This window comes from Pyrgilauda ruficollis, unplaced genomic scaffold (assembly GCF_017590135.1).
Source record: "Pyrgilauda ruficollis isolate IOZ18807 unplaced genomic scaffold, ASM1759013v1 scaffold12, whole genome shotgun sequence".
Taxonomy (NCBI): domain Eukaryota; kingdom Metazoa; phylum Chordata; class Aves; order Passeriformes; family Passeridae; genus Pyrgilauda; species Pyrgilauda ruficollis.
Window position 1 is genome coordinate 12,456,058 of NW_024510321.1, and position 27,276 is coordinate 12,483,333.

General features: G+C 37.9%; 1 protein-coding gene across 4 annotated transcripts in view; it reads right to left on the reverse strand.

The window, feature by feature from the left end:
• Positions 1-7,684: 7,684 nt before the first annotated feature.
• The window catches only part of ZEB1 (zinc finger E-box binding homeobox 1), a 122,491-nt gene continuing 102,899 nt past the window's right edge, over positions 7,685-27,276 (reverse strand). For 2 of the 4 annotated variants that reach the window (XM_041487005.1, XM_041487014.1), the window contains exons 3-9: positions 26,454-26,516; positions 24,671-24,832; positions 21,639-21,841; positions 16,508-16,613; positions 13,899-15,709; positions 12,277-12,457; positions 7,685-10,176 (exon numbers count right to left, since the gene is read on the reverse strand). In XM_041487005.1, the coding sequence (XP_041342939.1) occupies positions 9,623-10,176; positions 12,277-12,457; positions 13,899-15,709; positions 16,508-16,613; positions 21,639-21,841; positions 24,671-24,832; positions 26,454-26,516 (3,080 nt within the window). In that variant the 3' untranslated portion in view covers positions 7,685-9,622. Of the gene's footprint in view, positions 10,177-12,276; positions 12,458-13,869; positions 15,710-16,507; positions 16,614-21,638; positions 21,842-24,670; positions 24,833-26,453; positions 26,517-27,276 lie in introns of those variants that run through there. The other 2 variants (XM_041487023.1, XM_041487034.1) reach the window with 2 other exon arrangements.

Consider the following 27,276-nt stretch of genomic DNA (forward strand, 5'->3'; position numbering starts at 1 on the left):
ATAGTTCTCAGGAGCTTTAAACATCTGCTTCTGGCATTCCCAGAAGTGCACCAGCACCAGCATGCTGATTAACCCATTAGAGCCCACAGACCATCTCTTCCTCCACCTGTATTGCTTGGGGAGAATGGCAAGAAAGGCTCAAACCCACCTAAAACATTTGGACTGAACTGCACACTGGTGTGGAATAACAAGATAATTCATGATTATGTCCATGTTACAGCACTCATGAAGGACTTATGAAACTTGCACTCACATTTTCCATTGAAACGAGGAGGTTTCAAGGCAGCGCACTCCATTCTGGCCCCCCTGGAAGACAAAGACTCCATTGTTGGGTTAGTTCTACTTTGCATGACAGAATCCTGTATTTGTTTGGCTGGAGAACGAGCAAATAAACATAATTCTTAGCCTGTGGTGGAGATGAAGGTATCAGTCCTGTTGGCAGTGTCCCATATGGATAATGGCCAGACACTGTAGTTAGCACCGTAATTCAAGTCTCCTGTTTAAAGGCAGTGCAATAGTAAATCACTAATTAGGCATTCATACTTGCACTTTTGTGTTTGTTTCTTTTCTTTTATCTTTTGTCCTTTCAAGTAACAGCATAAACAAGAGGGTGACTGAATGAATGAAACCCACTCTCACCTTTCCTACCTCTCTTGGCTGGACAAGCAGTGGCACATGCCGGTCACTGCTGGTCATTCAGCAGAGCATCTCCATGAGCTGCATGACACTGATGGTAGCATGCACCTTTTGGGGGAGAAAAGACTGCTTTCCACAAGGAGAACTGGATATCAACATGCACTCAGAAATCTCCATATCAGGAAAAAAATGTGTCTACAAATCTGAGCAGAAAGATGGGCAAAATGCATTTCAGAAGCTACAGGAGAGAGCTCATGTAGTGGATTACAGGAAAGGCTGATTTGTGAAATACAAGGGTATTAACCATGAGACATCCCAGAGGAATTGAAAATTTGTGCTTAGAAGGAAGTCTATGACTAGACCATGGTGCAATGGTCTGTTTGAGGCAGTTCTACTGCAACAATGAAGACAGGCTGCCTCCTGTTCTAGTGTTTCCAAGTGCTGGCTCTTCCAGCAGTAGAGGCACTGGAACATGGACACAGTATGAGAACCTTATTTACCCACAGCAGGAACAAGGGATGCACAAGTGTTTGGGTGGATTTGGTCTATGGGGAAAAACTGACAGAAGTGGGTAGCACGAAGAGAAGAAGGTGGACTTGAACAGCAGTTTTGAAAATACTGTTTAAAAAACAAGGAACACAAATGGTCTTTGACCTCTAGATGGTTCTTGTGACAAAATAGGTGCATCATTTCTTACATCAAATTTTCCAGCTATTTTCAATTAGTTTTATATGCAGTGAGCTGAACAGATTCAGATTTCAGTGAATTAAATGTATTTCCACTATCAGAGAGTAAGCAGCGCAGTACTGTAAATGGTGAAGCAATAAGAACTAGATTAAGTAAGAAGCTACAGTAAAATAGAAATTAAGTTTCTCCCTAATGTTGAAAAATCAGAACACTTTAGTAGCAAAGGTGAAAAAGCAGGTCCTACGATGGCTTTACTGACCTAAGTAATCATGAGATGAGCAATTTCTGTAAAGAAGGATGGAACAATTTGTATTTTTAAACATACATGCAATTTGCTGCACTGAGGTGTTTTTTCCTCTCCACTCCTCTCCCCTGAGGATTGCAGGTGGAGACTCTACTGGGGAGCCAAAGCTCATGTCCCTAACAGGTGACCTTCACCAAAAACCTACAAGGAACAAGATGATGTATTGGGCCAGCAGGAGCTATAAAGAATCAGCAAAGCTTTTATTCTCTCCCCTCTGCAAGAGCCACTGGCAGAACCAGAGCTCCTTCCAGACTAACACACCCTCACCACTTCATGTACAGCAGCAATCCCAGCATCAGCCTGTGCAGGAGCAACAAGGCCCCAACCACCACTGGTTTCTGGGAACATTTCTGGAAGTAAATTGCTGGTGGCAACCAAACACCTAGCCAAAAGTCCCATCAGCCCTTTTTTTTTGGCATCTGTTGACCTGACATATGACAATTTAATTGTGTACAAAGTCTGAGACTGTTGGTTGGGCTGAAGAATTGGCCTCTGACCACAGAGTAAGAGGATAAATTTGTCAAGTGGTGTAGCTGCTAATGGCTGAGCTCCCCTGGGCTGCTAAAAATCACAGAAACATTTTGTTTGCCACTGTCCTTCAGAACAAACTGCATGCCAAAGTAAGACAGAAGACTGCCCCCGATAGAGTCCTCAGTTCTGTTCCCAACTTTGTCTGAATAACCCTGTTCAGGTTACGTTACCATTCATCAATTATTTCTATGTTTTTTTTTTCCTCCTAAGACAGGAAAACTCACCATATAATCACAGTTGGAAAAGATACAGAAATGGTAGTAACACTCATCACAAATGTAAATGGTAGAATTCCTTGTTTCTTGGTTTATAGAGTGCCTCCCCCCTTGTGTCCTTCAGGACACAACAGATTGTCTGGGAGACTAGAATGTCAATAAGAAGCCAGATTAAAAAGATAAAAGTAGGATTTTAAAGACAATACCATGTTTTGGGGAACACAAGTCACTACTCTCAAGAATTTGTAATTTACAGGCTGAGGGGCAGCTTTTCTCTGGGCTTGAGCAATGTAAGCCAGCAGCTCCTCCACAGCATGACTGCTGGCTCGTGCCTGAGGCATTCCTTGGAGCTGTCTAAACTGGGGAAGAAAAGCTGACTTGCAGTCAGCGTAGCCAGCTTGCCTTGATGGAAGCCCCTCTTTTCTCTGCATCTTCAGCTGAGATCATTTGCCCTGGTCACCATTTAACTGTGGCCACTGCAAACATGCCCAGCCAGCAGGGCAGCAGCTCACAAAAAGTGCTGCTGGCAGGACAACCCACTCCAACTCCCAGAAGGGTCAAACCTCCCTCCCCCTCACTCCAACAGTGGAGTTGTGCCTTTTCTGATCACAAGGACTCGGAGTCTGTACAAGTCTTAGCTCAGCTCCTGGTTTCAGAGGACCAGTGAGAGCATTACACTCATCCAGGGCAAAAAGAAGAGAACTATTGTCCACAGAGATGTTGTCCCATTATTGGATTCATCTGATTTAAGAAGGGAGTAGGATTCCAAGTACCCTTTCTGAGTACAGGAACTTGCAAACCTGTTGGGAGCCCTTGGTTTTTTTCAGGATTTTGCATGATTTTCCAATTAACTTATTTCTTGAATGATCTGGTTCAGCAGATTTTATTTTTGGACATGGAAAGAGCAAAATGCTCCCTCTATATCTTTGCAATAGCTTACCTGCCATTAAAAATGTAGAAAGTTTCACAGAATTCAAGAGATCTGATGATATCCATGCAGAATTTGGCTAAAGAGAGAGCTGTTGAAGGGTAAGAGATGGGAATAGGACCCAGTCATCTTAAGTGCTGTAAGGCTGGTCCTTCTTTGGGCCCAAAGCTAAAGTGAGCAGGATTTCCAGGTAGAAGAACAGAAGCTCAGCAGGAAGGACACAAAGTTAATGTAGGCATGTTTCAGGGATTTTTTGCATTTAATAATTTATCCCCTTCATTCCTGAATTAACACAGAATACAAATATTTTGATCATTACACAAACCCTAATTTACACAATGATGAGCAAAACCCAAGGACAGTCCCCAGTACAGAAATGTCAAAATCTAAAGGCAAAATCAGAGGACTTGAGGCTCACTAAAAACCAAAGGAAAGACCAAAATGGCATTCTCAAATATGTATTCTGAAGATTACTTGGCACTGTTCTCATAATTTTTAAAAGTCTTTTGAGGGATCTGCCAGTGCAGAGGTAAGGCCTTAGAGAACTTTACCTAATTTATTAGGTTAATACTACAAGATTACTAGGACAAGCTCTGCCACAAAAGTGCTCCTTTCATCAGCACATTTCATGTTTAGTCCAAACTATAAGTTTATTTTTTAATTAGTTTTTAAAAAGCAGATTACTTTTTGTGAAGCAGTGAATATATAACAATATATTGTTCTCCTTAGAGACAACATATATACAATGTGTATATATGATACATACAAGATACACAAAAATAAGATGACTGTGTGACAGATTAGTAACCAGAGGCCATGAAAGAGCAGAGGGATAAAACAAAAGTAGTAAATTTTTGGTCACTTTTGAGAGTTAATTTGGTCATCACATTCTTTTGTGGATTTTTTTTTTTTTTTTTTTTTTTTTTTTTGGTGATAATCAGATTGTGCAAATATCAGTATAACAACTGTTCAAGAAAAATATGAATAAATGACAAAGCACAGACTTGAAAGATACTCTAATACTGAATTTCCCAGATGAATTTTAAAGATTATTGTAGCAACAATTAAACAAGCTATTCTGCCAAGGAAAGGTAAAAAAAAGTACTTTTTAAAGCAGCAGATTGTGAACTGCAAAACACACATCAAAACCTCTATCCAAGCAGAGAACTGTGTACAGACTCACACCTTGGTAGTAAATAAATCAGAAAGAACCCACTTTGAAGAAGTGCTCAGCACAGTGCAGATTAAGCTCTTTTCTCTCTCCTCCTCCATCACCTATCTTCACTACAGCCTCCAGGACCAAAATGGACTTTTCTCATCCTCACACCATTACCTTCACCTCTAATGGTCCTTCTGCACCCTAAGAATTATTTTAATTTCTCTGTTATAGACTTCTATGTTGGTTTGGAGTGTCATGTCCTGATCTTTCACTGCTCTGATGATAAAACCCCCAGTGTGGCGTTTTGCTGTGGCAAAATCTGAGCTTTTTGTAGTGTCATATTTTCTATCTTGGAAATAGCTTTGCTTTCAAATTGCCACTCAGCCTGGTGGCCACCACCATTCCAGGTGCACTTTGCCAGCACAGACATGAGTAAAGTGCTGCTTGTACAGATTTTGGGTTCACCAGCAATAACTGCATTAGAATAATTTCACTCAAGAGTGTGAGTACAACACTTGTTGGCAGCTGAAGCAATTTTTACTGAGTCTGAACAACAGTGCCTTTTAGGGTAGATATGTTATGTTCTGGGTTGATATGCCATAGTGCATTATTCTACTATCATTTAAGGTATTTACGGAAACACATTGCAACTCCAAGATTAACCAAAGTAACACAATTTTTTCATTTCTTTTTCTGGCATTCATTAATCTATTTGGAATTCAATATATGTTAAAAAAAAACCAAAAAAACAAACAAAAAAAAAAAAAACAAAAAAAAAAACCTTTCTAACTCATCATACAGCATTGCTGAACATTGCTCTGCTATTGATTACACACATGGATAGGCTGCTCCAGGAAAACACCAACTAGACAGCAATGTGGCTATGGAGAATTTGGGAATGCCACCAAAATCACCACTGGGATGCCATAGGAGTATTACTGCAAGAGCAGTTACTCTTCCTCAATGTATCTTCAATGTATTCTCTGTTTTCTCTCCTCCTCAATGTATCTTCAATGTTTTCTTCTTTCAATGTATCTTCTCTGCTTTCTCTCCTCCGTTTTCCCTGTAGCCTGAAGTCCCTCTTTCTTTTGCTATTAGCTCAGGACCTGCTAAGGGTATTTCCCATCCCAGGGCCAAAATTTAGTATCTACTTCTGTAACAATGTTCCTATAGTTATTCCACAACATTTTCCCTATTCTCATATTATTTGATAGAAGAGGAAATACAACTGCCACAATTTTGCAATTACAACTGATTTTGAGGTGGCGATTCATTCTGGAGACAGGTCAGTAGCAGAAACAAAAACAGCGCCCCAGGCACAGCAGGGCTGTCCCATGCTGAATTCCAAGGACACTTTTCTTTCTGCCAGCCTGCTCCCTGAGTGCTGTGCCAAGATGAGGGATGCATGGGGAGCCTGAAGAAGAAGCAGGTGCAGACATCAGCTTGGGCACACAGGGCAGCTGATGGACTTTTCATCTTGAGACTGAAGAACAGGTCACAGCACAGGGGAGTTTCATTAAAACTACACAGTTCATGTTCACTGCTCTTTCCCAACTTTCATTTACCTCTAAAAGACAGAACCAAAGGCTTTATACTTTTGCTTCCCCCTTTTTTTTTTTTTTTTTTTTTTTTCATGTGGGAAACTTACTGTCCTTGAAACTGCTTTGCTATTAATTTAGAGAGAGGTCACAAAATCACAAAACCCACATGGCCACAGCTGGTCTGCTGCTGCTCCCCGGGGCTTGGACTCCGTCACAGCTGCCCAGGCATCTCCACACACACAGAGCTTCCTCACTGCCGGAATCTCACTGCTGGGGCTGGGAATGGCACCTGCATCCTCTAAGCACCTCTGGCTTCCACAAGAGTTTGCTCAACTAAATGAAGACACACCCCAGTTTCTGCGTTTTTCAAACAGATAACAGATGATATTACAAAGTCACAAACACCAAAGACATCGCTGAGCTTAACAGATGCAAAACTCAATGCACCAATCCATTTTGAAGATAAAAATGCTAATAACGTAGTGTAAGTAATGAATGTAAATCTTCTCCCCCAAAACAATGACATTTCCTGAGTAAAAGTTGCTTGGACTTTACTTTCTATCCAAATTACTGGCCCTCTACATTCAGCTGTCACTTACATGAGAAACCTTAGGTTTACCAAAATTCTCGGTTCTACTGCTAAAGACAACAAAATGTTCCCATTTCAACAAATGTCTCACTGGGTTTTTTACCACAGACAACTTGGAATATGAAAAATATGAAAATCTTAAAATAGTTTCAAGAAAGTGTGTTTCATTACCTAAAAGAGAGCAGAGACAGTTCTACCTGTGAGAAATTCTGAACCACCTGATTAATCCTGTTATTATAATAATTACAAAACAATATTACTAGTGCAACATAAATGGTTGGTTTCTTCAAAACAGCTTTCACATATTTAGCTCAACGATACTATGAAGGTAGAAGTATACTTAAAAGTGCAGTATTCGTATATTGTACAGCAAAATGCACAGGAAGTAAAATTATTACTGTATGGGAGAAATCCTCTGTATGTATTAATGCTGAGATAATAAAACTGAGAAATACCCAAAACTTAGGTATGTGAATATAAAGTAACTTAAATGATGTTCATGAACCCCCCGCCCCCCATATTAACAAATTCAATTCCATTTCAGGGATCACTAAAGAAGAGAACTTTGCTTAAAGAGTCTGTAAACTTTGGTTGAATGGCAAAACGTTGTAACCATGCATATATATTACAATTTTCAAGCCTTTATACTTACATTACTGAAATTATGTATCTGCAATGTTGGTATTGTATCTTTGTGAAGTTCAACAGCAATAGGTACATCAGCCTCTCTATGGACAATTAACTTATTGCTAAGTCAAGAAAACAGTTGTAGACTTATTTCATTTAAAAGCAGTCTTATTGAAAAATAGCATTGAACAGTATACTAGATAGGTACAGCAAAATAAAATGACCCAAAAGAACAACCCACATGGTTAATTTTGGAAACTCAGTTCTCCTGACACTGATAAATTAATGAACTAATGCAGCAATCCCTGTGCCTGCACACAGTTCAAAGCCTTCTTTCACTTCCACGTTCCTTATGTACCACTGAACCCAGGACTGTGACTGAAGCAGGAGCTGTGTCTCAGTAACTTCTCATAGAAATAATTTAAATGCACTTTCTACATTACCAGAATAATGACAGTAAGTCAGACTTGTTGACGCATTTTATTGTGAGATGGGGAGTCTGGTAAAAAACTAGAAAATGACCATGATGTAACAAGGAACTTAAAAATGAAGTTTCAGATTTGTAACATACATACATGAATACAGGAACAAATTGGCACAAAAATGTTAAACATTGTTCCCAACACTGTTTTATAAGATTATTCTAATTTGGCTTACTAAGGAAATGAGAGTTTTATGGTTAGACTAATCTCTTAATAAAACTGCAGAGCATCATGCTATTAGTCACACAGTGAATTTCAAAATTTAAGAGCTTTATATTAAAAACCGGGTAAAGGTAAAATGAATTGATTGCAATTGTAAAATTAATACATTCCCATTTTAATTCTTCTGTTCTACAGTCCAAGGCAAGTATAAATGTTAACATAACACTGTTAAATCAAATCTCAATGCAAGAGAACCGATTGCATCTCTACTTTAAATCTTATCAACTTTCCAAATTTTCATACTAAAATATATTATTGTATTAATACAAACTACAGTATTATACACTACACTGTGTAATAAATAAAGAAATATAAAAATAAGACACATAAATATAAAAGTTTTCTAAAACTAAAAAGGTACATATGTCAGTAAGAAGGGTATTAATACTGCCAGGTTTGAAGACATACAGTACAAAATGTTGCACAGATCTATAAACTAAAAGAAATAAAATAATACTGATAGGTAAAAATCAGCTAACATTGTTAATAAATGGGGTCCATAATAACTAACATTTGAAAATACTTATGAGCCAGATAACATGTCATGTATGTGTCTGAAATTAAAGTAAACCAATAAAGCAATAAAGCAGATTAGAAAATTTCCCTTGTAATTATTGTAGAGAAATTCTGCAAGTCAGGTATTAACCCAAAATACCACCAAATAATTAAATAATGAAATATACCAGTGTTCTTACTTCTCTGATGGCTGAGTGTTTTTTCCCCATGAATAGTTTAGAAGTTTGATACAAATCAACAAATGCTAGTTATTGTAGGCCACACATTGGATAAAGGCTGCTTAGAGCCTTTGTAATACTGATAAATGGCACTTACAGCACATAGGTCTTGCATAAGGCCAAAGGAGATACAAAGCTTCATATCATATCCTTCATATTTTTACTACATACTCAAAACACAATTACAAACACTGTTTTTGACAACTTTCCTGTCCTTACCAGTATTAACACTGTTAGTCCCTGCAATCAGAACTCAACGACAATCTTCTCAACTACATTTTTAACCACATGAGTAAGAAACTTCAGTTCTTCTATCATCTTCTTCCTTAAGGCTAACAATACACTTTAAATGATAATATGCTCTACTACAACATCTAATGTCATAAACTGCTACCTTCTAGGTTGAATTTACAAAGGTAGCCAAGCGCTGTTTGCAACTGCATTACACGTCTCTGCAAAAGGGAATTTTGTAGTGCAGAAGTTCTCACATTGTAAAACATAAGAAAATACTGAAGCGGATTTAGGAAATGTTTTACCATAAAAACAAAACAAAAAAATTCATATAAATCTCTCCCAATTGTACAGTTTAAAAATTAATCAACTTAAGAATGAAAATTAATACTGATAAAACAAACAATGCCAGATGCTTGTCCAATAATCAGGTTTCCTACAACCTGTTAAATCTTTACTTCCAGAGTCACTGTATTTTTCTAATCTGCTTCATGTTATAAACTTGTTCCTAACTTTGAAAACTGTGTGAAAAATTACTAAGTTTGAGGTTCAGGCACACCTGGATTTCTTTTTTTTTTATTTTCATTTTTTTTTTTATATATATATTTTTTTACACAGTAGTGAACAGAAATCACAGTATGCAGGCTACTGCGTTTCCATGAAAAGCATGTATAATATAGAAGGAACTTCATTACCAATTTTTTTTTCCTTATAGAAAAAACCTAGCATGTAAGCTTTATTCATTATTTTCTTCTGACACCTGCCCATTATTTTGTATAACTTCTGGTTCTGCATTGCTTGCTTGATTTACAGCTTCATCGTTCTTGTCACCTTCAGTTTTCCCTTCTTCCTCTTCTACCGCTGCTACTTCTTCTGCATCCCCTACTTCTTGTAGTTCCCTACATTCTTTTTCTTCCTGAAGTCCCTCTATGTCTTTTTCTTCATCCTCCTCTTCCTCTTTTTCACTGTATTCCTCCTCCTCCCTGGTCAGACTCTCCCTCTCATCCGAGTCGATCTGCGAGGGGGACGCCCTGACCACCACGTGCTCGCTGCTCAGCACCTCGGGGCCCATCTCCTCGGGCTCGGCGCTGTCGCGCTCCTCCGTCTCCCTTTTGCAGTAGGAGTAGCGATGGTTCATGTGTTGAGAGTAAGACCCCGAGTGTGAAAACCTCTTTCCACACTTGTCACATTGGTAGGGCTTTTCCCCAGAATGCAGTCGCATGTGTTCAATCAAATGGTGTTTGTGTTTAAACGCTTTTGTACAGATTCCACACTCGTGAGGTCTTTTACCTGTAAAATGAAGCACAAACAATTGGGCATCTTGTAGCTGAAGTCTTAAAAATGTACACTGCTGTTTTAGTGTAAAATGCTGTTGGTGAACATAATAGCATTGATTAAATTTTATATAACAAGATGTTCTACTCCATGCATTATCAGCCTGAGTTTCTCTCCTGAGCCTAAAGGACGATGGTGCAAGGGTACCTTGCCACAATCACTACAGTAATTTGTAACTTTTTTAGGAAAACTCATCATAGGAGGATAAAGAGATTCTCATATATAACTTTTAACACCAAAGGAGAAGCAAATATAAATTAGAAAATGAGACATTTTTCTTGCATAAACTATTTTCAATTGAAACCATTTTAACTTTTCTATATTGATGGCTATTTAAAATTAGCTAAGCTTTTATGTTGGTTTTGGTTTACCAAGTCCTTCCGTGATACAGGTAAAACGAAAATCATTCTAAAATCTAGGCTGAATGCTTTACGTACAAAAATTGCTGACTATGCCTGCACTGACATGAAAAAAAATCTGTTTCACTCAGTGTGTTTCTGCTGTTTTCCAGCTACTGTCTTGTTAGAGTCTCTTATAAATGTATGAGGAGCCTAGCAGTGTTGTTTTGATTTTAACATTTAAAGTTGTTACACAAAATGACTTTGCAGTATTAGCTCAGACATAAAAGACAAAGGCAGTAAGGCATCAGGTTTCTGGTCACACTACACTGATGACCAGCACATCCATGTCATCTCATGCCAAACAAACAAGAAGGCAGATGTTGGGCTCTCTTCCCAAGAAAAAAGTGATAGGACAAGAAGAACTGGCCTCAAGTTGTGCCTCTACGGGGAGGTTTAAATTGGAAATTAGGGAATGTCCTAATTATGAAATTAGGAAAAGTTTCTTCACCAAAAGGGTTGTCAAGCACTGGCTGCCCAGGGAAGTGGCTCAGTCACCATCCCCAGAGGTATTTAAAAGACAAGCAGATGTGGCACTTTTGGGACATGGTTTACCAGTGGACTTGGCAGCGCTGGGTGAATGGCTGGAGTCAATGATCTTAAAGGTCTTTTCCAACCTAAATGATTCTATGCTTTTGAATGTTACATTGAAGTTAAAACTGGTAGAGGAAGAACAATTCTGCTAGGAAAAGGAGGAGTTAAAAGAGCCTCAGGACAGGATAGGTGTGCAATTAGATACCCTTAATGAATATAACTTGAGAAAATTGACCAAGACAAAAAAGAATTTGTTATGCTTTTAATTTTATATGTGAGATTACAAGAAAATGTTAATATGCAGAAATATAATGAATATAATAATTCAGCTAGTCTGTGAACCAAGAAAGTAAAGCAGCATGAGGGGAGTAGCCAGAAGCTCTAAAGAGTTTATTTTATGGATGTGGGGAAAGAGAAGATAACAGAGCCAGTAAGAAAGGAATCTATAATACGAAACTCAATACATATTTGACACATAATCAATAAAAAAACCCAATTCTTACTTTAAGACAACACAGAAGAAATAGGAGAGCAAGAGGTATTTAAAAAATCCTAAAGTTACCAGAACCAGAGCCAAAAGGAACAACTACGAGAAATTAAAAATAAAAATCAAAGCCAAAAGGGTGTTCATTAGCAGTTAGATTCTATGTCTAATGAACAGCAGAAGCTGTTAACTTCAAGGCATTATAAATGTAGCTCAATTGGAAAATCTTTCATGCCAGATAGGCACGCTCTTTTTCATGCACAGTATCAAATACATACATAAACCTTTTTTTTTCCAGTTTTTATTTTTAATTTTTTTCAAAATTAATAACCAGGCAAGGTAAATTAGAAGTAATATATCCTCATTTATAGGCTGCAGCTCACAGATGATTATCCACAAGCCAGATGCAAAAACTCCCCTTTTTCTATTTAGGGTTTAGGTCTACCAAATTTAAAGAAAGACAGAACTGCTGTTCTGTCAAACAAATATACAAAACCAGAGGTTTCTGAAGAAAGCTTAGCACAGGCAGTAAGGACTGCTACACTTCCCTACACTGCCTGAGAACTGGATTCCAGCTGAGATTATCTGTTACACATTACCAAAGAAATAACAATCAGAAAAGTCTTTCCTAGTACATACCTGTGTGTTCATACTTATGTCTCAATAACGAGCTGCTCTTCTGGAATATTTTGTCACATAAATCACATGCATACATCCCATTTTCTGTCTTTCTCATTTTTTTCTTTGGGGGTGTTGAATCAGAATCGTTTTGATCTTCTAAATTTGATATTCCTTCTGAGCTAGTGTCTTGCCTTTCATCCTTGAGAAAAATTACAAAAATAAGTTAACTCCAATAAAAGAAGTCACCCACATAAACTGAAGCTTCTATTCCCATTCAATTTCATAAAAAGCCAAACAAAATTGTTTAGACTTCCACAGTAAAAAAAAATCCTTTACTGCATAGTTCTGCTTTTCAGTCCCTGCCACCATCCAGATGCAGATTTCCTCACTAGGACTGGTTTTAATCACATCCAGATATGACTGTTGGCCAGGTCTAAGCTATGCTGGCATTATTTTAGGGCCCATAAAATAAATGCAATATTACAGACCTGTAAAGCACTTCAGTAAGTGGGAAGAGCAAATTTGCCACCTAACTGCATTATTCAGCTAATGCTGGTCACCCAACTTTTGCTGCCTCACAGATTTTATCTAGTTAAAAGACTTTTTGCTGAAGTTTTCACTAAAAAAGCTATATAAATTACCATTCAAATTTGCACATTTGACTACCCTCTTCCTCACGAAACTACTATACTTGTGGTATAGAATAGTACCACAAGTACTATTTAACCCAAAATTTAGGTGACTTCAAATAGTCATTAGTAAATATTTTCAGAATATAGTTGTTGTGTATTTCTAAGCATTTTAAGTGCTAAAGCTTCCCTGTAAAAGCGCAGTATTTTCTACTGACATCAGCAGCATGTACAGGTTAGCCTCAAACTTTGAACATAAGCAGGCTTGTAACTCTTCAAGGATCCTCAGTCTCTGGCAATACAGAACCCTGAATAAAATGCTAGACCACCAATTTCTAAGATTTAAGTAGAAAAACTCAGCCACTTTTCTGTTCTGCCCTGTCCCTACCTTAATGTTCACAGGTGATTCTCAGGAAGACTGACCTCAATTAGATCACATCTGGATGTACCCAGGTAGGAACAAGCCAGGATACAGGAATGGCAGATGAAGATAAATATCTCCCTGACTTTCAATTGAGAATATATCTGCATTTTGTTTAAAGTGACATTACAGTGTAGGATGAAGTCAGTACTCTGCAAACTAGGAAGCAGAGCAGCACGAAAGGAGTGGCCAAAAGTTCCTAAGAGTTTATTTCCTGAATATGGGGAAAGAGGAGATGAAGAGCCAGCAAAAGACAAAAGCCATGTTTTTATTTTGCTTTTTGATTGGGAGCATTAGATAGTCTTTAAAATAGTGAGCACAAATGTCCTAGAAGATTAAATATGGAGAATAACTGAGTTGTCCATGCACAACCGTTTCTGTTAGTCTGGACTCAAGCTGCCTGAGCTAACTAGCTTTGCAGAGGGCACAACAGTAATATCTATTACCTATTTACAATGAACTCAAATAAGCCTGATAGCTTGTATTTATATTTTTATTTAGTTCACCTTGATAGCTTTCTGTTAGTTCAGCACAGATACAGATTGAATACATCATACGTACATCATGTAGGAATATGGGGACCGAAGTACCTGATTTCCATTGGCTTGGGTCTGTTTTGGTGGTGTCTCATGAACTGCAGGACTAACTGTAGTGGAGTATGTATAAGCCACCTGTGGAATCAAAATGGTTTGCTTATTGGCAGCGAGAGCTCTCAAGCAGGGAACACTGTTCTGGTCAGCAATGGCAACAATTGTAGGTAACTGGGCAGTGACTGTAGGTATAGCAATATTTATGGGATTGGCACTTGGTGGGATAACATTTACAATAGGATCAGAGTCTGTAACACTGTTGTCCTTTTGTGGTTCTTTTTTTGCACATGTTAAGTTCAAAGGTTCTTCTTGGACAGAATAAACACTGTTCTGGTAAACACTAGTTATGGTAGATCTTTCCAACAGTTCTCCATGTTGCTTTGGTAGCGAAAGGTCAAGAGGTTCTATTTGTGGCTCTTCTTGTACACCCTCTGCCGTGTACGTGTAACCCTGTGAATTTCTTGATGAAGAAAGGTTTAGTGGTGATGCAGATGGCGTGCTACTGTGTGAACCATTCAGAGCTGAAGCCCCTGGTAAAGTCTGAGATTTTGTTGTACTGACAGGATTTTGTGAGTTATTTGTGCTGTTCTGGGGTTCACTCACATTTGAAGTTGCTGCTTGATCATCGTTTTCTGCAGGACTGCTTGATTTAACTTGTTCAGGAGAAGATGGTCCAGAAGACTGCACAGAAATTTGTCCAGCTTGCATTTTTTCAAACCACTTTTTTACCACATCCAGTGGTAGGTTTACAGAATCTGCTATTTTTGAAAGCTCTTCTGCGCTTGGTTGTGCATTTAATGCATAATACGCTTTTAGGAGCGACAGAAGGTTCTTTAAAGGTGGCTGACCAGGAGACAAGTTGTTCTCCCCGGTTTCTGATGGGACAGGGGACTCGGGTTTCTCAGCTTCTGCTCCACTGGGCTGGGGAAGCTGAGGAGGGCTTTTTGTTTCATAGTGCTTTAATTCTTGAAGTGCATTAAGATCTCCTGGACAGTCATCACAAAGAAGACAAGTGCTATCGTTGGTCTCTCCTTCAAAGTTCTTATCTTTCTCAGACTTCACTGTGAGATCTTGTGGTAATTTCTCATTTTTGCAACTATTTGCAGGAACAGAGTTTTCTTTTTTTAGATTTTGTGGAACAACCTGAAGTTGACTTGGCTGCTCCAAGCTGTAGTTGATGATAATTTTGGTTGTCCCATCTTGGTCAACCAAAGGAAGACTGATAGCTGAAATGAGGGAATGGCCAGCTTGTTGTATAGATGCATTGTTGATTGTTTCTTGTTCTTTGGATGCAAGGTTAGCATGATTGTTTTCCAGTACTTGCCTTATTACATTACCATCCACTGCCACTTTTAGTACATTTTGAATGTCACTTAAATTGATGCTTATGGGAGACACCAGACCTACTGTTGGTAGAACAACAGCTTGCACCACACCCTGAGGAGAACTGGTTGCCTGCAACGGGCTACCACCACTAAAAACCCCATTTTGCAAAGGGTTTGAGCAATTAATTCCTGAAGCAACCACTATGGGCTTGAATTCATAATCCACAGGTTCAGTTTTAATTTGGTTAAGAGGAAGCTGCTCTTGCAAGGGTTTATTTTCTATCTTTTGTCGTATCTGTGGTCTTGCTGGGCTACCTGGTGATGCAGAAAGGGAAGGGGAGGAGCACTGAGACATCTTGAGCCCTGACCGGGCTCGACCATTCACGGGCATCAAACCAATACACTTCTTACTGCTTATGTGTGAACTGTATGAACCAGAATGGGAAAAACGTTTCTTGCAGTTTGGGCACTCATATGGCTTCTCTCCTAAACAGAAGAAAAAATAACAAAAAGAAAAGAGAAAAGGCATATGCAACAGTTAACCAGGTTACAGTGCAACTTCATCAAACAATAATTACCAGAACAAATACATCATAATGACCTCTCAAAGAATCCTAGGGGGAAAAAAATCTTATCTAGTGAATTGAACAGTAAGAGTATAGCTCTGAGCCAAGGCTCCTTTAATAAGTTTGTAATCCACTAGATATAGGATGGAGCCCACACGATCATGTGTTCCAGTATTTCTCTATTTGACAATTACAAATTTCATTAAACTTCATTAAAGTATTACCACCACTAACTTCTAACTTCTTACAAAACATTTCTTATAACTTATCTAATAAATTGTGTCCTGAGTCTACTTTAATTTGACTAATCTTGAATGATGTCAATTACAGCCGCAGGAGGAACACTCAGTTCTTATGTCCTGATTATTATCAATTAAAATTCCCTAGCAAGGCTTGTAACACATTGAATGATCTGCAAACATTGAAGAAAAACAGACAAGTGCAAAGGACCAGAAAGATGTCCCCATTTCTTCTGTGACAAGTCAAGTTTTCCTTAATTGTAAGAGATTAAGTTGCAAGTGTAAATCCTCTTGAGTTTTTCTACATATTCCCTGCAGAGAGCTGAAGGCTGCAGTCAGTGCCTGCAGTATTCCAGCGGGAAAAATATAAGGAAAACACTAGTATTTTAAACTTAGACTTACAAGACTGCTATTACATCAAAGTTATAAAGAGCAGAAATGGCAACATTAGCACTCAATTCAATGCTTGATTTATTTACCACTGTGGATTCGTAGGTGCTCCTTTAGGTGATGTTTATATTTAAAAGCTTTTCCACATTCAGTGCACTTGAATTTTCGATTACCGCTGGACTGCGTCACATGTCTCTGTAAGAAAGAAGTTTTAATTATTGTATAGGACAGCGTCTTGCAGAAACACCTTCTATTTTTACATTGTAACAGAGAAAATACCATACAAACCCAAAAAGAATCAACCATCATTGTAAGAGACTGAAGGTGGCATAGAAAAAGGAAACAAATTACAAATCAGGTAAAAACTGAGGCACACATTTCTTCTGAATAAATCTGATACAGTAAAGAGAAAGAAACAAAACAAACTCAAAATATAGTTGCCCCTTCTCCTAAATTCAGGTGAAATTTACACTGACATGTTAGTAGGAAGTTCCAGGATGAATGCTAGTTCTACTTGTGACAGCAAAACCATCAGGGAAAAAGCCGAAGCCCACTACCCACAGAATACTTCATGCAGGATAGAAAAACATTAAAGTCTATAGAAACCTGTTTAAACTTTAATCGGTTGACTTGATTTTTCCATTTACATGCTTCCAGGGCTTACTGTTGGCCTTGGATCCCTCTATATAATGATGCCACAGGACTGCTCAAGAGAAGGTAGCTTAGTGACAATAAAGGTACTCTTGGTCACAATTAATTTGCAAAACAAATGTGAGAAACTAAACGAAAACAAATAAAATATGGAGGGATTTACCAAGTACACAATACCAAACCTCTTCACCATTTGCACTGAAGCTCTGTGATTATTTTTGTTATATTTTGCCTTGTGAGAGCATTTATTGTTAAGTTCTAAATTGTTTTTGTCTTTATTGCTATATTAGTTTAAAAAAAAGCAAAAGTTAAGACAGACATGTAAATATATGTAGTATATGTGTGATATGTGTGTGCAAGATCTGTAATTTTACCATGAACTATAAACCCATGAATGTGTATTTTTAAAGAAAAAAATTGCATGCACTTTTAAAGTTGAAACAGCTTAATTACAAACATAAAACAGAGGAACTAGGAATTTTGCTGTTCAAACAACTTGTTTATTAGAAAAACCTATCAGCTTCTTTTTAAGTAGAGCTCACTTGGCAAAAAGATATTCTACCACCACTGGGATGCACTGCAGATTTTTGGTAACTGGGGCAAGCATTTTCATAAAGTCATGACCAAAGCTGTTCATGGACTCCAGGGACAATCAGGCTGCCCACCACCAACAGCAGGTGTGGATCACTCCTCAGGTGTGAAAGCATGGGGGGAACTCCAACCCCTGGCTCTGGGCTGCTGTGCTTGGCAGCATGGGGAGCAGATGCTCACCAGGTGTTAGGGCTCTTCCTGAGCACAGCCATGACAGCTGGGGGCTGAGAACTGTGCTGGAGAAGCAGGGATGGATAAAACACAGGATGATGACCCTGCTGTGAGACATGCCTGCAGATCTGAAGAACCTGTGGCTCTGCAGGTTGCTGGACAAAAGTCTGAACTCTCTGCTATGACATATGCTGTCCAAATTATCAACCCTTCCTGTTCCACCCCTTGTCCTCCTTTAATAGAAGACAAATTGAAATAAGATCATCTAAATTACTTCCACATACTCTAATTCAACAGTTCCCTTGGGAGAAGCATTGGTTAAGCTGCAGATTTTACCTCTCAGCAGATACTGCTCCCACCCTGCTCAGGGTGAGCTGCTTCCTGCCTCCCCCTGGGCTCTGCAGTGAGGTCTCCATCCAAATTTCTCCTGATTAGCACCTGACCCCCATTCCCCCGTTTGTCAGCTGTCTTTTGCTAGTTCACATGGCTTTTCAGCTCTTTTTAACTAAGTCCCTTGAAGATGATGTTCTAGAAGACTGTGGCTGACTCACTGCATTTCACTTTAATGATCCTAATGCAGTGAGTCTAGAGGACTGTGTCAGGATTTACTTAAGCCTGCTGAGAATCAGTTACTACCGTTTGACTTGAATTTTACAAGTTAACAGAACTCAGGATATATACAGTTACTGCAGGGCCTGGACTACATAAATATTCATACAAAGTATCAGTGCATGTATTCAATCTGTCAGCAATGTTTCTGCTCCAGTCTTTAAAATCTAATGTTCTCTTTCTAAGGCATGGAAGTCCACACTCCATTTATCAAAATTTTAATGAGTTTTCCTGTTTTCCTGGTCATAGCTGTAAAGTGCTTTAAGCTTTCTGCTAGGTAGTGTTTCCAAATCTATTTTGCCTTAGCTTCTTATACTTGTAACTCTCTGTTCAGCTTTCTTGCTGTCTCTCATAATACTGGTCAGAATTACTTTGAAGGATCTTGTTTAAATGTAAAATCATAACACTTCTCCAAAGTGTTTCTCCACTGAGAAATCATAACACATCTCCAAAGTACCACCTGTAACACTTTCACCTTCATTTTCTCTGATTCAAATATTTTTTCCCATCTCAGCACTGTTAAAGCCACATTAGTTTGTGCCTGAGATATGTGATATATTTCTAACACACTGTACATAATTGCTGTTTTCTGCTCATTAAAGAATTAACCGCAACATTCAAAGAATATTCTTCTGCACTCCTTCAAGGACTGAAAGAAGAAACACCAGCATTAAGGTCTGTAACTAGCCACTAATACATCTCTGCACCAAATGCTTGCTGTGCTAAGGACTGAAGTCCACCCCTCTCACACCAGAGAACAACACTAATTAATGAGAATCCTCCAAAGTTATTTGGAAGACAGAAATCACAGGTGTATCTGGGGTTTTTCACAGATGGTTTGACCATGGTTTCCAAGAATTGCCATTTCTCAGCAGTGTGCATGACACTGTGAAATTCTGAAAGCTACCTACAGGTGCTTCATAAATTGATGAGAAAAAAAATTAAAACAAATATAAGAAGCACTTTTTCACACTTCAAGATCTCTTTTGGTGCTTCACATGTGAAGGCAGATGATACATACAGCATCACCTCCTACCAACTGTTAGTGGTGTAGGAGCAGCCAAGGGTGCTGTGAGGAGCAGGGGGACGAGGGAGGAAGAAGAAGAAGAAGAAGGTGCAGGATGTCTTTCAGCTCTCTGCTGGAGCAGGAGTAGAAGTTTTGCATATCTTCCCCTGGCTCAGAAGGAGGCCCAGTGTGCAAGTACCCCTTCCACTGCCTTCACTAATTGCCACATGATGGACATTACCAGCTAACGAAGTTATCCAAATAATCTATGGTCAGATGAAGATCTTTAGGAATAAGACATCAAGTTTTTAACATGCAGTTGTTTAAGATCCACAGTCAGGAGGTCTATGCTTCACTAATGACAAAATTTTCCATTACACAAATGATGTAATCATGTACACACAGCCAATTTTGAAGACGTGACTTTGCAATAATAACATAAACAAACAAGTATTTCAAATTTACCAAGTATCTAAACCATTGTAGTTTTAATTCTGGCTATGGCTTGAGAGAAAAGAACACACTTGAATGAGTGTAATACTGAGTTCCAGATATTCCATGGAAACAACATTAATCAAATACAATTGTGACTTCAAAAGTATAAATCCATTAAAATATTTTTGTGGGAATACAGTTTAAGCTACCCCTTTTAGCAATTCTTCTGAGTGTTTACTCACTTGTTATTTTTTTATTTTTTCATTCAAACTGCATGCAAGTATGGCTTCTATCTCCCCCAACTACTTTATTCTTGGTTTTAGGCTTGTAACTGAAAAGACTGAAAACAAATGTGGTAGCCCACAAGAAAAGCATTATATAAATAGCATTCATAGATTTTATAGCTAGAAATATAAGATGTATGGCAGATGAAAGTAACTTTTAAAGTGCAAGTCGAGCCAAAAAGGAAGTGAAACAGAAATTAATTGCTCGTGGGAAGCATATTTGAGTAAAAAAACACTGCCACACCAGAATATGCTGGTGAGGTTATTCGAAAGCTTGTGAGACAATAAAATCCTTGCAGCAGGATGGCCGACACTTTCTGTACCAATTTAATTGACCTGTGAATGTGAACACTCATGTATAAAAATGTATAACAAATTTTTAAGCCTGTTAAATTGTTGGACTTGGTGATACTTTGTAGGATGGAGGTTAACAGCCACTGTGTAAAAAAGCATCTCCTTTATTCTGGTTTCCTTAAGTAAAGCATCTTCCTTTACCCTGGGCTACAGCCTGTTGGTTTGGTGCTACCAGAAATGTTGGATGTACCTTTACTTTTACATTTGGTTTTGAATTGTTCTGTTATATTTGTCTCCTGTTTTTTTCTGGAGGGTATGAATCTTTCTAGGCTGTCCTCTGAAGGAAACATCTCCCAGCCTCTTTAACTTGGTGGTGGAAAATCTGTAAGTTTTTTTCCTCTGGATAATTCCTGACTGTTTCAGTTGGTTCCTGAGCCTCAGAGCGCCTCTGATAAGCATGTGCAGGGGATGGATGATGGGACATTGTGGGGATAAAAAAAGAAAAGAAACTCAGGATCTTCTGTAATGATCAGATGGTTAACTCATGGAAGACATTCCAGGGACCCATGCCCTCAGGTCAACCCATGAACCACACAAAACAAGCTCATAACATTTTTAGCCTTTTCTGCTGCTTCATTTAGTACTTAACACCGTATTTAGGACATTTAACACCATCTTTTAAACACTAATTATTTGTATATTGTCTTACAGCATGAATTGCATTTAAAAACTGTACCTCATAGTTCAAGCAACACAATGGTTTGTTTCTTAAGGGCAAAAATGCTACAGTAAATTGTGAATTATTCAAACAGAACTTATGAAAAAAAAGGAAATGTTTCATTAAAGGCTTGAAATTAGATTTAAGTCATAATTTTTATGCAATGGTAGCCAATCAACAGAAAAAACCAAACCAACAAATTACCTAAAAATGTAATAAAGCACTTCTGAAAACAACCCTACTGCCTAGATGAATGAAAACAGGAATTGAGGTCTCAACTTTTGACAGCTACAGAAAAAGCCTGACTTGAGCAGCAAGCTTGAGTGTCCTCTCTGGGACTGGACCATCAGCACACAGATGATCTGTTGTGAACAGTTTACCCGCTCTGCACATTTCTGCCCACATAACAAACCACAGCGTTGCTACAGAGGACAATAACCCTTAATTCAAATGCCACTTACTGGGTCTCTTCCTGATTTGTGTGATGTCATGTGGCGGTCGAGCTGCGTTCTGTACGCAAACGTGTAACTGCACAAGGAGCAGCTGAAGTTATCCTCGTTTTTTTCATGGCGGTATTTGATGTGTTCCTTCAGAGAGGTAAAGCGCTTGTACCCGCGATCGCAGTACGGGCAGGTGAGCAGCTGGGAAAACGCGTCAGGTGTTCCTAACAGGAGACACAAGGCACCACACGTAAATAAACAACTTCCAAACTTACTACCAGCAACAAAGAGGCTTTACATTTATACCTATTACTGTAAGAAAACATGCAGCTGCTGGAAGCTCCATTTCTTTTAGAGAAGGACTTGTGATAATTTAGATTTTTTCCACAGGGATTATGCAAGCTCCCACACTATGGTATGGCTGCTCCAATGCACCTTGGAGAGAGTCAACACAATATGCTGATAGGATAAGGAGGAATAGTTTTAAACCAAAAGAGGGTAGATGGAGACTAGATACAAAGAAAAAATTTTTCATTATAAGGGTGGTCAAATACTTCAACAGGTTTCCTAGAGGGGTGGCAAATGTCCCATTCCTGGAGATATTCCAGACCAGCTTGGACAGGGTTCTGAGCAACAAGATAAAGTTGAAGATGTCCCAGCTAATTTCAGGGAAGTTGGACCTAGATGACCTTTAAAGGTCCTGTTCAACCCAAACCATTCAATGATTCACAGATATGTATGTGTTAGTAGGACATATTGTCTGCAGGACAAAAAGTAGAGAGATAAAATGTGTGGCCATATATATGAGTCTAATGTGGTCTATGGAATCTATTTTGCTGGCTTTCATAAAGTACTTCTGTATGGTACAGGGAAAAGTGAAACCAGATTGAAGCTAAATATTAATTACACATGTCTATTTCAAGAAGTCACCATTTATGAAGTTTTAGCTCCATCCCTTCTTACCAGCATATCTTTAGCCCTCCACATAGTAACTCATTCAATCCAAAGTTTTTTAAAGGATTGAAAAAAATACTTCTTTATAAATTCATTGATAAAGGTTTGTTCAAATAGGTGTGACAACCTCCAGTGACCATGCTACTCTTCCCAGCTCCACTCAAACAGGAAGCAAATGTTGAAATGATGCACCTACACACTGTGCTGAGCATGAGAAAGGTGGAAGGTCTTTACTGATTAACATTTTATGCTCTGACGCACAAAGGGCACATTTGTACATGCTGTCATTTTAAGTTTCAGAACTGTAAGAATTATTAATGCTCATTAAACGAACCAGTACTTTAGAAAGTACTTCTGAATTATTTACCTTCATGACCTCTTCCAGCAGTTACCACCACAGATTGGTAATGTGTTCTATGAAGTAGCTATTCATTCTGTCTGTGTGGAATTTGCTAACTTAATTTTTACTGAATGTGCCACTGATTTTGCAACAGTGAAAAGCAATCAGATCACTTTTCCTTATTACTGAAAATCACCACATTTTCTGTCATATAGGTTCTTTTACACTTGCTATAGTAACGATCATAATCTCTACCCACAGGGACTGTTTTGTTGTTCTATCTATTTCTGCTTTTCCTGGTTTAGAAAGCCATCCCTGCATGTGTAGACCAAGTATACTTCCCTTCAATTCTCTTTTTACCATCTATAATTCAACTCATGTGACATAAAGAATACTCCATTTCAGCACAAATACAACTCAGTGGAAATGTCAAAGCACGTTAACTTAAATTCTATTTCCACTGGAGGAAATGGAGAAACGAAAACAGTTTCCCAAAATCACAAAAAACTCTAATTCTGTCACTTCTCTTGTCTACTCTCCCAGTTTGGAAGCATGCATGTTTACCAAATGGCACTATATATTTGGCATTTTCTGTTCCAAAATTATTAAAACACTAAACACTATTATTCAGCATTGGGATCTTCACAATACTTCTCAGTGAAGTTACTGGGATAGGTCCAATTTAAATGATTAATATAAATGTGTATTTTTAATGATTACATGGAAATCATATGACAAGTCTGTAAAACTAACTTGACAATATGTGTCACTGCAACCACATATGAAAATCTTAAATTAATTAATGCACTTTTTAAAGTAAAATCTGTAACAGCATAAAATCTCTGGAGGAGCAGAACAAAAAGGTTATCTTTACATCTTTCACTACTCTCCCTCAGACTCCAGTATAGTACTACAGCTACAATGATATCTATTTGCTCACTTATATTGATTTCTTAAAACAACTAGAACACAACTCCTGACCATTTATGTAGGCTCTTACTTTTTCTTGAAAAATCATAAATACTCCAATTGACACAAGCTATCTAAGCTGAGAAAACACAGAATGCAAAACCAATCTCAACAGCATTCATCTTCAAATATTTCATGATGAAGAAATGAACAAAGTGTAACCTCTTGTCTCACACAGAACACCTTAAGCATGAAACTTCTTCAGAGGAAAAAACCATCTCCTTAAAAATAACAACACATCATGATTTGTTTCACATAAACATTTTTGTATCAACAATGCTTCTTTTTTCTCTGCTGCTGTTCTTTCAGGCAAAAAAAACCCCAAAAGCCTGTCATAGACTGGCTACCCAATAAAAGAAATTCTATCTAATAGACCCTACTGGGAGCTTTGTTTAGAAATATAAAAGAAATATGTTATAACGCTCCTTAAGCTATTCTTACATAAAATTGTACTATTTTGCTTTACTTCTATTTTATTTAATAAATGTTTATTCTGTTCTTTCATACAAGAATGTTGAATGGATTTATGAAAGCATAAACTTTTCTCTTCAATGACTAGGTTATCATTTAGGTACTCATACAAGTGAATCCCAGTGAATGTCTTGTTTACAAAATCAAGAGGCAATGTTTTCTGCATGATGATCCTATCCGCTTACAATTATTTAACTAAGATTTTTTCCCTCTATAGTTGTGTGTATATGCACTGCTGTCCTATTAAGCACAGCAGAAGTTTTGGGTCAAGGAGTGAGTTCAACTGATTTCATAAGAACTGAACTGATGACATATTTACCATTTTCATCCTGACCACTAGCTTCTGGCGTGCCTTGTCTCTGGTCCTCCTCAGGTGCTTCAGGGTAGATAACAGCTGTATCTTCTTGTTGAAGGAATTCTTCAACATTAGGGTCATGGTTTTGCTCATTCTCTGCATCAGAATCACATTCATCTTCTTTCACTAAGTGTGAAAAACAAGACATAAGATACAAAATTAAGTTTAAAAAGAACATAAATGAGATTCAGTAATTCACATTGCCAAATCTCCCTCTAGCCAAGAATTTAAAAACTCTTTACAGATACTAGCATAGGTCAAGTCCTTTAAGATGCCAGATTATGCCATGTTTTGGAAGGACTGGTAGCATAATGATATTTAAAAACTTGACGAAACACAGTTTGCCTAACTCAGTACATTTTATCATTTCAGATTTAGCTGTTCTTCTCAATTTCCTTAAAAATCTTAAATGCAACATTAATTATGACTTAGGCCTTGTACTTGGAAGGCCTGTTTACCATCTTGGCTCCTGTGTTTGCAAAAGTACATTTGTTGCCTTCAAAACACAATTTTTAATGTTATTTATAGCTGTTTATTAGCACAAAATCAGAAGATATTTAAACTCAGTAAAAACCCAGCCAGATAAATGCAGTAAACCTGAACTCTGACTGGCTTGTTCTGTGGTGTTGGAAATGGCTACCAAAAAGGCTTCAGATCTAGTTAACAACCTTCAACATTTCCCACTTAAAAACTTAAGAGAAAAACCCAATGAACAACTATATAACAAAATTAGCAAATAATAAATTAAATATTTCACTTAATGCTTGTATGATAAATATTTGATCCCGAGTATTTGCCTAAATACATTGTTCATAGAGTTTATTTTTACCATGGTGGAACATTCTGTGAAAGCTCTGCCTGCAGCACCTTAAATCATTACAGATGTTCTCTACTATTAATGTGAGGTATATTTTTAATAGGAAAGAGAAGTTTTCTGATTCATCTCTCAGTGTGAAGTCACATACTCAATTTACAATTTGACACAATCTTTTTATGACATGAGGCAGTCTCTCACAGGTAGACTGTAATGCAATGAATAATGCAGCTCTCTATACTTATGTGGCAAGAACTGACTTTATAGGAACTGAAAAGAATGTGTGAAATTAGAGTTTAAAACACATCAATGTGTTTAGATGTAGGTTTGCTTTTAAATAAGACTTACTCTGATATTATCTACCTATCTAGTAAGGGCATTAAACAAACCTTCCACAAACTATTAAGAAGTTGGATGGGGTATATATTAATCTTCTGTCAAGCAGAGAAATGGAAAAAATAACAAACCATCTGTTTTTGTTTGAGTCTGAAACTGAAGTACAAATTTTATTTTGCCTTCTGTGTAATCAGTCCAAGAAGAGGAGTGGATAATAAAATAAACTATTAGTTTAAGTCTATTTTTGTATACTTCTTCATAGTTTAAAACACTACCTGTTGACTCTACATGTAAGATCATTGCTATTCCTTGTTCTGCCCTTTGGAGACACGGCGCTGCTGGAGCTGAACGGTCAGTCCTTGGGAGGGAGGGCTGCTCTGTGTCACTGGTCACCTACACCTCTGGAACCTGGACACCAAAAGATGCCCAGACTGTTTTCCTCACCTAAAACAGCTTTTACAGTTTAAGACCTCTAGCATGGAAAAGCAAAGCACTTTTACAAACAGAGGTGGGAGAATTGCAAAGCTTTTGCAATGATACCCAACTAAAATTCAGTAGCACTTTATGAATAAGGAACTCAGATTAACAAAGAAATACCTGTACATCCAATTTCATCTGTCTGAGCTTCAGGCCCCAGGATTTCCTTTCTTTCTTTTCCAGCTGAAATAGCACATTTCACAAAAAGAATGAATATTTAAAGAAAACCTCGCAAAACAACAACAAAAGCCACATGCACGCCAACAACTTAATATACTTGAGTTATTTCTTCATCAGTGCTTTCCATTTCTGTCTTGTTTAGAAGTGCATTTAAACACAATGTTCTTTCAGAAATATGGATGGCACATTATTTCAGCAGTGTGTGATCAGCTGAACCACAAAGATATTTCATACTTAAGAAAACCAAACCTAAAAAGGAAGCAATACTAAACACTGACCATTATGTGAGGAGAGGTAAACCATGGACAGTGTGTTTCACCAGCAAATAGAGAGTCAGCTCCTTAAGTGACCCCATCTACAAATGCAGACATCTGATACACTGGAATATTATTTCCAGAAATCAGAGCATCATAAAACAAATGCAGTTATGTTATTTTGTCCAATTAGCGGTTTTCAGAAATGACTGATAATTTGCTGGTAATGCCTGCAAACAGCAACCTGATGTGTTCTCTTTCTTGCAAATGATCTGGAAACCACTTAAGGCTGTGATTGCCTTAAAAAATTAAAAAACAAAAAAGGATTTTAATCACGTGCTCCCCCTTCAGAACAACCGTGCACTGCAGATATGCTCCACGTATCGATTCCAATACTCGGTATGAGTCTGCAGAGCCAGCGCTGCGGAGCCAACCTGCTGCTCCAGCTCTGCCAGCTCTGCTGAGCTGCAGCCCTCAAGGATGCAGCATGGAAGTTTTAACTCTAATTT